This window comes from Squalius cephalus, assembly GCF_949319135.1.
Source record: "Squalius cephalus genome assembly, chromosome: 5".
Classification (NCBI taxonomy): domain Eukaryota; kingdom Metazoa; phylum Chordata; class Actinopteri; order Cypriniformes; family Leuciscidae; genus Squalius; species Squalius cephalus.
In genome coordinates this window covers 34629043-34644129 of record NC_137126.1, presented here as the reverse complement: position 1 = coordinate 34644129, position 15087 = coordinate 34629043, and the positions used below count along the sequence as shown (strand labels likewise).

General features: G+C 37.1%; 1 protein-coding gene across 5 annotated transcripts in view; it reads left to right on the top strand.

The window, feature by feature from the left end:
• Positions 1-2470: 2470 nt before the first annotated feature.
• tacr1a (tachykinin receptor 1a) overlaps positions 2471-15087 on the top strand; it is a gene marked incomplete at its 3' end in the record, with an annotated part of 37290 nt that continues 24673 nt past the window's right edge. For 4 of the 5 annotated variants that reach the window (XR_013821256.1, XM_079871402.1, XM_079871401.1 and 1 more), the window contains exons 1-2: positions 2471-3187; positions 11837-12031. Coding sequence is in view for 4 of the 5 variants with exons in the window: in XM_079871402.1 (XP_079727528.1) it covers positions 2781-3187; positions 11837-12031 (602 nt within the window). Of the gene's footprint in view, positions 3188-9120; positions 9162-11836; positions 12032-15087 lie in introns of those variants that run through there. The other variant, XM_079871404.1, reaches the window with a different exon arrangement.

The following is a 15087-nucleotide window of genomic DNA, read 5'->3' as shown; positions in this document are numbered from 1 at the left end:
CGTGTGGGTTACTACATCCAACAACCGAACATTTTAACTTACCCTCTCGTAACTTCTGCATCTTTTAGCTTGGACTACAAAATTGCAGCGAGAAATAAAAATGGCGGATTGCTCGAAATGTTGGACTGGAAGTCAATGTCCTTATTTGGCAGTTCCGCTGCAAATACTGTGACGTAATAGTTCACAAAACGTCATAGATAACAGAAAAATCGGAACAGGTTGAAAAATAAGGCCAAAACAGAATATAAAGATATCAACGAAGCACCTGAAGAGAATAATTTCAACTTTTCTGTACTTCTAAACACTCCAAATATACAACAAAATGCATTTAAGGGCTAAAAAAGTGGATTTAGCATGATATGTCCCCTTTAAGTTAGAATGAGATGCGCTCCAGTTAACGTGCAATGCAAGTGACCGAGCGGGCGCCTCCATGATTATACAAAACCACAAAATACAAAACCTCCTTGGCAGTCATCATGAAGCGGAATTATGCTTCAAGAAGCCAGAAAAGAAAGAAGAGAAAGGAAGAGTAGGATAAGAAAAAACAAGATAGTAGTAAGTGATAAATTACACTGGATAAAATAGCTCTACTTGTCTAGTACAAATGGTGTAATTTTGCAGCAGGCTAGCAAAAATATGTTTATGTTAGCTACCTGCCTGACGGCAAATGCTGCTTGTAACGAACAGTTAGTGCAACTTTTTTTTCGAACGGACGGAATATGGTTAACGTTACATACTCTAATAAGTTTTTTAACAGGATAAGGAAGACGCAGATCTGTTCCAGAATCACTGTTTATCGTATTTAATGACATGACATTGCTATAGCTTTGTAATAGGTTTTGATGAAAGTGGCATAGCATGCTATACTAACTATTCCACCGTGATAATCTATTTACCAAATGGGGGTTAGGAAAACCATACAATAAATTCTGTGCATCAAACATTAGCTTTGGGATGTTTTTAAGCATTGGTAGTTGTGAAAGCAGCTGCATCCCTTCCCTTCTAATATCAAAATATGGAAATGCTAACATATCTTTTCGGTAACACTTTATAATAACCATCATTAATAGATGGTAAATTGTTAGTTATTTAATCTTTAGTTAATTGTCATTTAACTGTTAGCAAACAGTCTTTTTACTTAATAAATACTTTGTAACCCATCTATAAACATTATTTAACCAGAAAGAGGCAGAGGAACATGATTTTTTCATAGCTTATCTTAATGTGCTAGTGTCGGGATATACGGTAGTGACAGTTTATGCAAATATGACATTATTTTTATAAGTTACCAATGGATCTTGAACAGTTACTTTATTCTGTGTGGCAATTTTTACACTGTTACATTTTTAAGTACAGTATCAGGACAACCCACATGTTTTACTGGTACTGTTTATTAACTATTTAACAAGGTATTATAGTTATCTGTTGCAACTTTAGTTTATATATTTATAACTTTAATATTATAGTTATCTGTTGCAATATGGGGGGGGGGGTCCATGGGGGGCCATGTCCACTTTGCTTGGGGCCCCCAAATTCCTTCAAACGACCCTGTATATATCTATGCACCAGTCTGCGCACACGTCACACAGCAGGATGCGCGAGCGCCCTCAGATCACTTGGACGTGGCTGTGTACAAGAGTTAAAAAACGATATAAATACTGTTCGTTTTCTCACACAAACCGCTCGTTTCGTGTCTTAGGCCATCAATGTGTACTTACGATGGGGACTTGTTTAATTTGGACGATGGGGAATTGTTTTAATTTGCATGCTCTTTGAGACAGTGACCACAGGACTGACAGACAAGAACGGTTTGACCTAAAAATATCAAAATTGAAACTACTGCGGAAAAAAGACACTTACATCTTGGATGCCCTGGCCTTGAGGTAAGCTAAAACATACCAAAATTTAATTTCAAAGTGAACTATCCCTTTAAGCATTTTCCTCCCATAGAAAACCATTATAAGAACGCTTAATGTGGCTTAATGCAGATTAGAATGTCCCCTTATTATGTCGAAATAACGACTTCTTATGTCGAAATAACGAGATATTATGTTGAAATAACGACTTATTAGAAGATAAGTTTTCTTTTCTTTTTTCTTCAAAATGCGGTTCAGGGCTTCCATAGAATACAGCCTGGATATAATTGCTTCCAGAAATTATTGTTGGGGGTGCTATCGGGGTGCTTTGGTCTTTCTTGGGGGTGCTGCTGAAGCACCTGCTAGCCCCTCCCTAGCGCCGCCCATGCTTACAGCTGCGCGCAACCAAAAAAAAAAAAAAAAAATCAAAAATTACTCTTTCTATCTGCGTGGCACACCTGGAGCGCTCTGAATTACATATGCAGAATAGAATAAATTTCCTATTAAAAAGAGAGAACTGTATTTGAAAGGGCTCGTCCCTTCGTTTCCTCTCAGAGCCGCGTGTTTGCAGCATCTGCTCGTGTGCGCGCGACTTCTCTTTAGGCACGCGCTGCGCACTTGGCAGTGACGCTCAGAGTAGTGAGGTGTGTGTAAGAGCTAAAATTGGTTTCGTGATGAGGAAAAGTGAAGGAACAAGCCGTTGCGATCTGTTCTCCTGTCTTGTTTAAAGGAACACAGGGATCATCTTCCCTTATCAGAGAAGACAATTGAAGAATACTGTTCGGAACACCTTTTGCGCCAATAAACTCAACAATTTGACCTTTTTTCTCGAAAGGGAACATGGTCGATTTAACATTAATACGACATCCAGCATAAAAGAAAATAAACAATATTTAAATCTCATTTAACATTTTCCCGACAGGAATGGATTCGCTCATCACTTCCAATGACTTCCAAAGTAACTGGACAGACAACTACATCGAACAAAATGAAACCGAGATTTACTGGAACCAGTTTGTGCAACCTGCTTGGAGGATAGTGCTCTGGGCAGTGGCTTACAGCACAATTGTCATTGTCTCCGTGGTGGGCAATATTACGGTAATATGGATCATTTTAGCGCACAAACGAATGAGAACCGTGACGAACTATTTCCTTGTGAACTTGGCGTTCGCTGAAGCGTCAATGTCCGCATTCAACACCGTTATAAACTTTGTTTACTCCGTGCACAATGAGTGGTATTTCGGACTCTATTACTGCCGATTCCACAACTTCTTTCCTATAGCCGCCGTCTTCGCTTCCATATATTCAATGAGCGCGATTGCGCTCGACAGGTAAGTTCCTTCTTTCCCATTCACACAATGACACGCGCATGACATTGGGTTTCTTGTTGACTGGCTGTGCTTGTGCTTGTGCTTGTTCTGTCATTGTACACAATGTACAACATATAAATGACGCTATATTAAATAAATGTGTTAAAAATGTAAATGACTTTTTCGTAAAACAGCCCATTACAAAAACTAACATATTTCCTCCTGATTGTTGGCTACAACATAACAGTGGTCATTTCTTGTGAGCCACCCCGTCTAGGAGGGTCTAGTTTTATATTCAGTTCAATAGTTTTTACTCCACAAATCTAAAAACATTATAGACATAGGTATAATGCTCCACAGATCACTATTATCTAGAGAAACTAAATCAGATCAATTAACCTAAAAACGAGTTATTTCGAATGACTAAATCCTTAAATGATGATGAAATGACAATTAAAAAAGAAGACCATAGCCATTGATCAAATGTATTGAGATGAGATTTTGTGCCATCTTTGTTCAAGAGAGAGAGAGGGAGAGAGGGAGAGAGGGAGAGGGGGTGGGGGTGTTCTGTCAAGGGTTCATGGTATAATTTTATAGATTTAGTTTTAATTAATTAATCAGTTTAAATTTGATGAATTAAACAGCTTGCAAACATAGCCCACAGTACTTTATCAGTAAAATGGAGTAATGGATTAATGAAAAGTAATATGCAAATTAAGACATTTCTCCATATAAAACCATTTGGCATAAATGGATCTTTTAAATTGAATGTATAAGGTTCCTATATTAAACCCCATTGGACCTTTTTTCTAAGAGTGTACCATACTTTTGCCAGAAACTATGGTTACAATGGATATGCAATTGCTAATGTAATAACATTTAGCAATGTTCAGTTCTGCCTTCACAATGTGAACACAAGTGTAAAACTGTAGCCCTTTTCATGTCTATATTAGAAATGATCACAGCAGATGGCAGAGGTCATACTGTATGTCTGTGATGTCATATGATAGATGATGGTTATTTGTCATCCCACTCATAGCCTACCATAGTCATCATTTAGAAACCCTAATTTCTTTAGTGTTTGTGTTGTTGAGAGGTGATTGTGTCTGCTTTGTTTCTTCATTCATCAGCTGCCATGTCTAGCAGCATAAGGAATTATTCACAAGAAGTTCCAGATTTTAGTTAATGTCTGACCTTTCATAACACTGTTCTAATTGTAAGATATCATGTTTCTAACCTTTTGACACAGCACAGATAATATTCAAAAAACATGCCATTTATCTACATGCAGAAACATGAACTTCTTTAAAATTCTATTACCTGAGAGACCTGTATAGTGGAGATGGAGGGCATTGCTTCTTGCCAAGACTGCACTGTGTGTGTTCAGGTCCTTCCAGAGGAAATATTTGTCGCTCTAATGGGTTATTTATCTTAGAAAGATTTCTTTTGGGAAAAAAAAATCAAGCCAAGATTATTCTCTGAAGACAAATTTTGAAGCATACACAGCAAATTAATCATGGGTTTACAAACAAATAACTTAGAGCAATTCCTATAAAGAAGACATTTACAGAGTCTAGAGCTTTTCATTAAGCACTCAAAGTAGTTCTAGGAGTAGTATAATTCTGTAGAATTCGAGCATGTTTTATCTTCAGCCAGTTTTAAGTGATTTCTGTCATGCAGTGATGTGATTATTATCAACTAATGGGCAATATGAGGTTGGAAAATTGAATTATGCCTAAAGATGTAACGTAGTAGTAAAATTTAATTAGCATTCTCAGAATGCTTGCTGCTGACAAACCTCAAATTATTTTATATCAGATGAAACCGTTAAGTCAGTATGGAATTAAATTCGCCCTATCCCTTTTTTTCTAAATGCATTTTATTGATCATATTGTGATCATCCAACAATTCATTCATGTACCGGTATTTCATTTTTCTTTTCTTTTTTTTACCTCGTATTTTTTAATCAAAATGTCATAACTCGATCTACAGTAAAAATGACAGAATTCTCTCTGGTGATTGTTCTTTAACCCTTTAGTCTGCTTAAACCCCGCCCCTTTCTTACAATTGGCCAAGTTCATAATCAGATCTGCCTCCATCCAATCAACAACCAGGCAGAACCCCAGATGTTCCTGCCCAACTTTTTTTATTTTTAAAGGGTACATAACATGCACAGTTTCACCTAATCTCATGTTAATCTTGAGTACCTATAGAGTAGTAGTGCATCCTTAATATCTCAAAAAAGTGTTTAGTTTTATTATATTTAGAAAAGAAAAATACAGCTTTCCGATTCTCTCCGGAAAAAGCCGAGGTCCTGGAGGCGGAGCTATAGAGTCAAGCGGTAGTTCTTGATTTCCAGCAAAAGACAGAAATCTGATCCAGTTGTACTTACATGAATGGGGTCTTTTATCACTGGGACCGCTCCACGTTTTAATAGCAAACGATTTGCAAATCCAGCGTCGACCTGAGCCTTGTTAATAAAACATTCGTCACTGAAACGACCAGAACACACAACCGCACTTCCTACACTCCGTTGCTGCCCCGGAAAAACAAACTGCATCCACTGTTCCTGTAACACTGGGTTCTTTGGAAAACTGAACACGGTAAGCTTTCCCTCACATCCAAATACACACTTTTTTGGAGACATTCTTGAACAAATCCTATGCAGCGCTGCCGATGATTTCCTGTTGAAGCGCGTTGATGTGCGCGGTCTCGCTCTCCTCTAGTCGACGTGCTCGCGGGCGCGCTTTTCCTAGAGAAATGCTCATATAAGGAGTTGCACTCTGATCTACGTCATTAGATCCACGATCTAAAAAAAACCAGCCGAAACTTGTACCAACCCGGAAGTAAGATTTTCAGCATAGAAATTCTCCGTTATTCGTCCAAAATATTTTTTTAAAACTTTGCCCATGTTTAGCATGAGAATCTAACTCTTTAACACTGTAAACAACTCTGAATACATGAAACACCATTGTACCCCCCCTTTAATATTCAGTTTCACTCGGATGTACGTCACAAATCACAATACAGAGAAAAGATCTGTCTGTTTCATTACGACTTTAAGAAAGTCCAGACGAAAGGCGCAATAACAAAGCCGTTATATACGTTTTAGTAAGTATATATACATACTCACAGGCCACTTTGTTATGTACACCTTGGGTTTGAATCCCTTTTGACTTCAGAATTGCCTTAATTCTTCAATGCATAGATTGAACAAGGTGCTGGAAACATTCCTCACAGATTTTGGTCCATATTGACATGATCGCATCACGCAGTTGCAGCAGATTTGTCGGCTGCACATCCATGATGCAAATTTCCCATTCCCCCACATTTCAAAGGTGCTTTGTTGTTTACGACAAACTCTGACCCGACCATCTGAATGTCGTGGCAGAAATTGAGACTGATCAGAGCAGGCAACGTTTTTCCAATTTTCTACTGTCCAATTTTGGTGAGCCTGTGTGAATTGTAGCCTCAATTTTCTGTTCTTATTTGAGTTTATGTTGCCTTTCTATCAGCTCGAACCATTCTCTGACCTCTGGCATCAACAAGGGCATTTTCGCCAACAGAATTGTCGTTCACATGATATCTTCTCTTTTTCTGAACATTCTCTGTAAACCTTAGAGATGGTTTTGCGTGAAAATCCCAGTTTATCAGCAGTTTCTGAAATACCAGCCCGTCTGGCACCAACAACCATGCCATGTTCATAGTAACTTAAATCATCTTTCTTTCCCATTCTGATGCAGTTCATCTTGACCATGGGTGCGTCTCAATCACCTCTTCAGTTGTCAGGGCACTGATCAGGGAGTTGGCCATTTTAATGGCTATTTCAATTGTATAATCCTACTAATGCACTGAAAAGTTTGCTAAAAAGTCAAGAGAGTTGACTCTCCTGAAAAAAGTGAAAACCAGGGATCATCAATACTCACCATGTTCCCTTAATGGAAGTTCTGAAGCGTAAAACATAAATCACTGAGCCAACTCTCTATACACATAATGACACGCGATAGATGTTTTTAAAAATACAAACCATTTTTTAATTATATTTCAGCATAAACATACATCATTAGACAGGTAATGAACATAATCTAGCTAACATTTATAGTTTATTTACAGTTGAAACATTCCATGTATACGAAACAAGCAATGTATTTGTACTTTAAATAACAATTTAGGATAATGTCAGAAAGAAATCAGTTCTGATGTTGTTCATAAATACCAGTAGTGATGTTGTACGATGAGGACGTTGTCATGTCACCGGAAAAAAATAGGCATCGGTGTCCCAATGTGTAGTGAGCCAGGGTCCTTACTGTCCAGTGCCCGAATTCGTGTACACAATATACTGATTCACGACCTAGGGAAGCTAGAGCTGCTGAGACGCACCCCATGTCTACATGCCTAAATACATTGAGTTGCTGCCATGTGATTGGCAGATTAGATATTTGCGTTAACAAGCAGTTGAACAGGTGTTGATAAATTATATTTATATTTTTAAAATTGATTTACATGGATTTTACTTCTTATTTTGCACTACTGTGTATATTAAAACCCAGTTATGAATAATTATTGCAATACAAATTCTCCTACGCACTTTGTCTGATGTGTTTTGCTTGCCCAGATTTCAGCTCTGTCGCTCTGGTTGAGTCATTGTTGCTTTGTTAACACATGCAGACGGGTGTACATTCACGAACAGCAGCAGGGCTGTCACCTCTGTGCAGACAGATCACTTGGGCTAAACTGCAGTGTGTGACATAATTGTGTTACGTGCTTTAGTAGCAACAAACCATTGCCTCTTTGTCCAAATATAACATCTCACATATCAACTGTTTTTACTTTTCATTTCTTGCATTTAAACACATGTAGACTGATAAGCACACACACACACCTCAAAGTCAAGCTGTGACGGCATGCTAAAGAGCATTTGTGTGCTGGTGGGACGGCACATGGATCAGAGGCTCAAACTGTCATGTGTGGCAGGAATAGGATTCCTAATAAAATTACAGGACTAAAGCTAAATTTGAAGCAAGAGCACTGCAAGCATCAAATTGTGTAAGCACACTGTCCATCTCCGCTCGCTCTAGAATGTTGTCGTTATTGATTTAGCCCTGCCGCTGCTCAGACCGATGATCTGTTTCCCTGAGCTCCACTTATGTCAAACAGATGTACTTCACTGTATGGGTGCTGTGTCTGACCTCTTCACCTGCTGGAGAGTGTGCCATGAGTTCATTGTCAGTTCCTCATTTACTCATTTTTTCTGGCACTGTATGCGATAATGTCCTTCAGGGCATTACTTAAATTTTTTGGGATTGTCTATCACGTGTAAGCTTAAGTGTGTGCGCCTGGTGGTGGTTCAACTGTAAGGTTTTCCCATTATCAGTGGAGTGGAAGTGCAATTTCTTTGATGTTTTATTTTTATGCTTTAAGGAATTCGATTTCAAATATCAATAGTTCACTCAGAAATGAACATGTTATATTCATTTACTCACCCATATTTTTCTAAACCTGTATGAACAAAAAAAAAAAAAAAATTTGTCAATCTGGAGATCTGTCAAACTCCAAAATGACAAAACGGCACCATAAAAGCCTCATAAAAGATGGTCTGGTAATTGTTCCCCCCTGCCAAAAGCTCTAAAAATGCATGTCAAAAGTCACATAGACTGCAAAAATGACACATTAAAACTATTATTTGCTAGATACCATGGGCTTTTGCATGTGACAAAACCAAATATGATTGCTGTCAGAGGTGTCAAAATTAATTTAGTGCTACAGCAGAAGAATTCCAGTGAATAACAACAGATTTTAGTCTGTTCTTCACAATGCTTATATGGTGCTTTTTTTGTCATTTTGGAACTTAATCTTTCTCCTTTCACTTTTATTATAGCGCAGGCAATATCCTGCATGTTCTTCTATATAATAAAAGTGAAAGATTCACATTCATATTCACTTATTTGTGTTCCACAGAAGAAAGAAAGTCATATGGTTTTAGAACAACATAAGGGTGAGTAAAAGATGACAGATTTTACATTATTTCAATGTGACATTGGTATTCTTAACAACAACAAAAATATTCTGTGTGCATAACAATCCATGCAGGGACTCAAAATTTGCACAGAAGAAAAACAATTGTCTGCAGCTGCCTAACAATTGGCCTGAACCTATAATTTATTAAAATAAATTGATCATTATTCAGGCTGTGAATCTAAAAGACAGCTACGTATACCGGTATTAAGACTAGGACATTCCAGGAAGTTGGAGACAAATTAAAAAAAATTAAATAAGGAGAAGGAAATGCATTTTTTATTGGTCAGAAAAGTTTGTTCCTCAAAACTATCTGCACAAACCAGATAGAGACTTATTAATGAAGTCACTGAGAGGCTAGTTGTCACTTTGAAGGACATACCAGTAGTCAATTTTCCAATAAAGGGATTAAAAGTGAACCAGTCAACCGTATCAAGAGCTCTGCTTAACGTTGGCTCACATGGAAGGACGTCACAAAAGACACCATTACTGCCATGCCTGAAGTTAACCCAATAGGTTTCATTAACAATTCTTTGAAAATGTAGAAAAAATGAAAACAGAAATGCAATTTTGTTGCCAAATACTGAGATCATTTCAATAATCAGTGATGAAATCAGCTTACTTTTCTGCGAAATTTGCTGTTTTAAAAGCTAAATCAGCCACTAATGTGATGTACCTTTGAAAATAATGTGAAGATTGGTTTCTACAATTTACTAGACATCATAATCATTCGAATAAGAATCATTCTCCGTTCTCAACCCTATCACTCTTGAACACAAAAAAGTTAAATGGGATTCTATATAGAATTAGGGTTCTTGACTCAGTTTTAAAGAACCATTTGCAATAAGGTTCTATATAAGGAAAAATGTATTAAGTAATTGTTTAACAGTTATTTTTTTCTATTGATAACATATGTTTACACAACGCTATCTCACGACCAATTCGTACGAATTCGTACGAGTGATAAAAAAGTGGCTAATTCGTACGAATTCGTACGACCTCACTCGTACGAATTTGTACGATTTGTCTAAACCCACGTGATGGGTAGGTTTAGGGGCGGGGTCAGGGGTAGGTAATTCGTATGAATTCATACGAATTGGGCAATTCGTAAAATATGTACGATTTAGCAAAAATCGTACGAATTCGTACGAGTGAGGTCGTATGAATTCGTACGAATTAGCCACCTCATAGAATTCGTACGAATTGCCGTGAGATCAGGCTGGTTTACAAGCTGTTTAATTAATAAAATCGAATTAAAAAATAATTAAAACAAAATCAATAAATGATCTTGTGATAGGAACCCCTAAAATATGAAGCTCCTGACAGAAACCTTTAAGGTTCTGTATATAATCTTTTCTTCTGAGCTTGTAGTAGAGACCACGCATTTTGTTTTTCAGAATTCAGAATGGGAGTCTTTATATTTTTTCAAGGCATTGTATGTGGCTAAAACCACAAGAAAAATGCACACCAGACACAGATTCTAAGGAAAACAAAGAAATGTCTGACAAAGCCTGACCTTCAATACCATCTCACTGTCTGAAAGTGGTACATGGAGTCCTGCATGGTTTTCTCAATTCCTGCCACAAGAGAATATTCACTGCCCATATAACTGATCCTATGTATTGTTGCAGAGCTCATTTTATCACATTGATACATTATAGCACAAACACAACAATAATAACCGCACAAATCCACTATTGTACTCAATATTTGAATGCTGTGTGTGGGGGATTTACTGTCTGAGCTTCATTCCATTTTATAATGATACAGCTCCATATTGGAGCAAATGATTTAAGAGGATTTATCTTTGATACCACTGAGATCTGCTGGACGGAGACGTGTGTGTGTACGTGATGAAGTCACTGATGTGTTGACTGCTTAAATTGTTCAGCGTGCAGAGCAGCATCTCTTGCTTTCAAGCACAGCTCGAGCTGCAGCGTATGAATGAAGAAGATCACAGTGGGAAAATAAGTGTGGTTGTAAATAAGAGTGAATGTGTGCTGAGAGCCAAATCCACAAGCAGACACGTTGTCTTCATTTACACAACCAAGGTTTTCTATACCCTTAGAAGAAAAGATTCCTTAAACGGTTCTGTCAGGCGCTTCATTTATAGTGCATTTTAGGAGTTCCCATCATGGGATCATTTTATGAATTTTGTTTTAATTTATATATATATATATATATTCAAATCAGCTTTAGATTTAATTAAATGTTATGAATTAAACATTATCACTAGAAAAAATTTGACCCATTAAATATGACAGTATTATGCAATCATTTAAGACATTTCTCCTTATATAAAACCTTTTTAGCAAAAAGCGTTCTTTAAAATTGAGTCAAGAACCCTAGGGTTCTATATAGATCCCAATTGAACCTTTTTTTTTTTAAAGAGTGCAAGGAACACTTAGAACACACAATAATTACTGAATCACTAAAGTATGGGCATTAATTTGTAAAATAAATAAATAAATAAATAAATAATTCATAATTAGTATTATTTTTGGTTAATTTTGAATATTCACAATTCATATTTATGAATGAAATAATAGTTCTTTTTAAGTTCAACTGGAAATAAGCTTAAAGTAAAAAAAAAAAAAAAAGATTGTTTAAAATAAATACCTCAGTATACAACAGATCTGTCTTGTTCTTCCACAGATATATGGCCATCATTCATCCCCTGAAGCAGAGGATGTCTGCAACACAGACCAAGGTGGTGATCGGGGTCATCTGGGTTCTGGCTTTTCTGCTGGCCTTCCCCCAGTATTACTACTCTGACACGGACCAGCTGCCGGGCAGGGTGGTCTGCTACATCGACTGGCCTGAGTACACTCTCCTGGACTTCAAAAAGATGTAAGCATCTCACTTTTAACTAATCAACCTACTTGTCGCCCATGCTGCCTTTAGCTGATATTGGAAAATATTTAGGTTTAATATGTGCCTCAGAGATTTATGGCTGTAGGTGCAGTCACAGAGAATTTCTTTTTCAGATCGAATTTCACCAACGTTTCCGGATATTGCTGGAAATATTACCTTTATGACTTTCTAATTTGGAGTAATCAAAAATCAGTGCTGCTTTCCCCCTAAGTGTTTACTTATATAACAACAGAGAGGAGCTTCATTAAAGAAAACTTTAAACACAGGAAAGTCATGGTCCTAAGAGAGAGTAAAGGAAAAAGTGCAAGACTATTAAAGCAAACATAATTGGAAATCTTGCCCAAGGGTAAATACAATGACTTTACAAGAGCATACGCTAATGACTATTACTCCTCCAAACGGTGGGGTATACTCTCAGAAAGTTGGCTTGTATTCAGATTGACATTAATCTGAAGTGCTGAGGTTTAATATAATGTGCTGTGAAAATGGTGTCCAAGTAGGGTTCAAGTCCAGCGGGTCCATTAGAAGCCGAGATCATTCTGCAAAGAGTTTTCATGGGCGTCATGCACTTTGTTTTAAAATGTGGTGAGGACAGTTGTGGTGGGGAGGGGGGGGGGGGGGATGCACAGATGTGCCTGTTATGATGTCACAAATCCGCTTAGCTCACGAAATACGATTATACACAAATAACTCCGCTAAACAGAGAACTGTTTTGATAAATAGAGCATGCGATGTACTGATTTAGATATCAGGTATCTACTGTGGAGTATTTGCTCATTTCCAAGTTAAAACTGAAAAGTTAATCGAGATTAGAAATATGTAAATGTAATTTAAACAGCTCTTTTGATAGATTATTGCAATCGAAACGCGATAGATTAGAGCGTGCGTCTGAGAACTGTGCGCCGGAGAGAACATTGACGCCGCCACTTAGTTATAAACAACTACAATGAGCACTTAGCAAAACAATAACAATTTCCAGCACTGGATTATTACTCACTGTAACACACTAAAACTAAGTAAAAACTTCTGCTCAACAATTAGAGATTCTTCTTCTTTTAGATATATTTGCAGAGAAAGACACCATACAAAAGTGGTGTTATTATCATTTATCTGCTTTAAAAGCCTCGTTCCTCTTTCTCATTCTCTCTTCTGTCTCTTTGTTAGATCATCTCTGTACATTTCAATCCCTCGTTTCTGCCTCTCACTCATATTCTGTTTTGTACTACATTTATAACTTTCTGGTGTACTTGTTATATTCCTCCTACTCTCTGCCTTTACTGCGGTGAGTGAGAAGTGCTAGTCCTTCTGTGTTAGTTAGTGAAGGAGTCAGCTTTCTAAGGCACCAGAGAAGTTCCCTTAAGCACCTCAACATCTCTCTCTCTCATCTCTCTCTCTCTCACTCACGAAAACTCTCATATTTTTCCCAAACTCCCCTCTTCCATTACCTTGTCTTTCACACCAGTTGAGATGAGACCTTTTTGCTGGTGTTTCTAACAAGGAAGCTTAGCTAACACATCCATTTTTTGTACCGTACAACATATTTTTCTATAATTCCCAATTCACAAACTGCAAGGAACATTTATGATTCTTACCCCCGGTTTCACAGACAAGGCTTAAGCATAGTCCCAGACTAAAATACATGTTTGAGCTGTTTTAACTGAAAGCAACTTATCATATCTTAAAATATGTCACTGCCATTGTTTTGTCACAAGATTCACACCAGTAAGGTTTTTGTTTTTTTTCACGTTTATGAAAGCTACAAATGTAGCCTAATACTGGCAGTGAAACTAGACCTAAATCTCTATTGTTGTCTCATTTTACACTAAAAATATTCTTAAACTGTTAGCTGTCCCTTTTTTGACCTTCCTGGATCTGAACTTAAAGTTGTAATTCATGAATGCTTTGGAATACAGACCTAAGACTGGTCTCTTTTTAAATAAGACACTGGACTTATTATATTAGTAAAAACACTTAAAAAACTGAAATTGTAAACAATAATGTGTGAAATAAAACATGTTTAGTTCATTACATTTGTATATTTGGACCACTAAGAGATTTGAAGTTGATATCACAAAATGTGAGCCTGCCTAAAGGATTGAGATGACCATTTCCATGGTAATACAATATCCAATTTCAAAAACAGTCTCCCAGGAGGAATTTTGAGTGTTTTAAGCTTTTAAATGATACCTAATTTATGATGATTAGTAAAATATGTGATAGGCAAAAAAGGCAATAAAAAGCATTGCAAGTCTCTCACTACTAGGCCACTGAGAGGTAACAGGCTATAACAAGATACATTTACTTGAGAAGCAATATCATGTAAAGATAATAAAACCGCGTTTACACAGAGGTATGAACTTGGACGAAAAGTAGACGTTACTGCTTTCGCTCATTCACCATGGTAAAATTAATGTATAATGAATGTACACACAAACACACAAAACACCCCGCAATACATCTGGAAGAAAAACATACTATGTTTAATATGGATAATTAATTAAACTAGTTATGTAATAATTATAAAATAATTATTTAGGTCAAAAGGATTCATGCGTCAAATTTACAGAAAAAAAATCCGGTTGTGCAGTTGCGTACAGTCTATCCGCTCAAATCTAGTCTATCAGTTCAAATATTTCAAGGTACCCTATAAGCTCACATTGGACACGAAAATTGATACAGCTCCATACAGCTCCCATACTATTCTCTATTGGAAACGAATAACTTCCTGTCTGTTGTTTGTCAGGGATGGTGAAAAGTCGGTTTATAGGCTCAACCGTCCTGAAACTGCAGCCACCCTCATTATCCTTTTCATTCCATTCCATTCCATTCCATTCCTGCAACTCTCCCGCAAAAGTGATGTATTTTAAATAAGAGGAGAGTGTCTCGACAAAATCCAAACACAAGTGGTCACATGAGACGCATTTGAAATGCATGTTAATACCAGGTGGAAATGCTAATGCGTCTCGACTGACCACTTGTGATGGGCGCCGATAACCCATCTTAAAACCAGATGTAAACTTGGACTTGTTTAC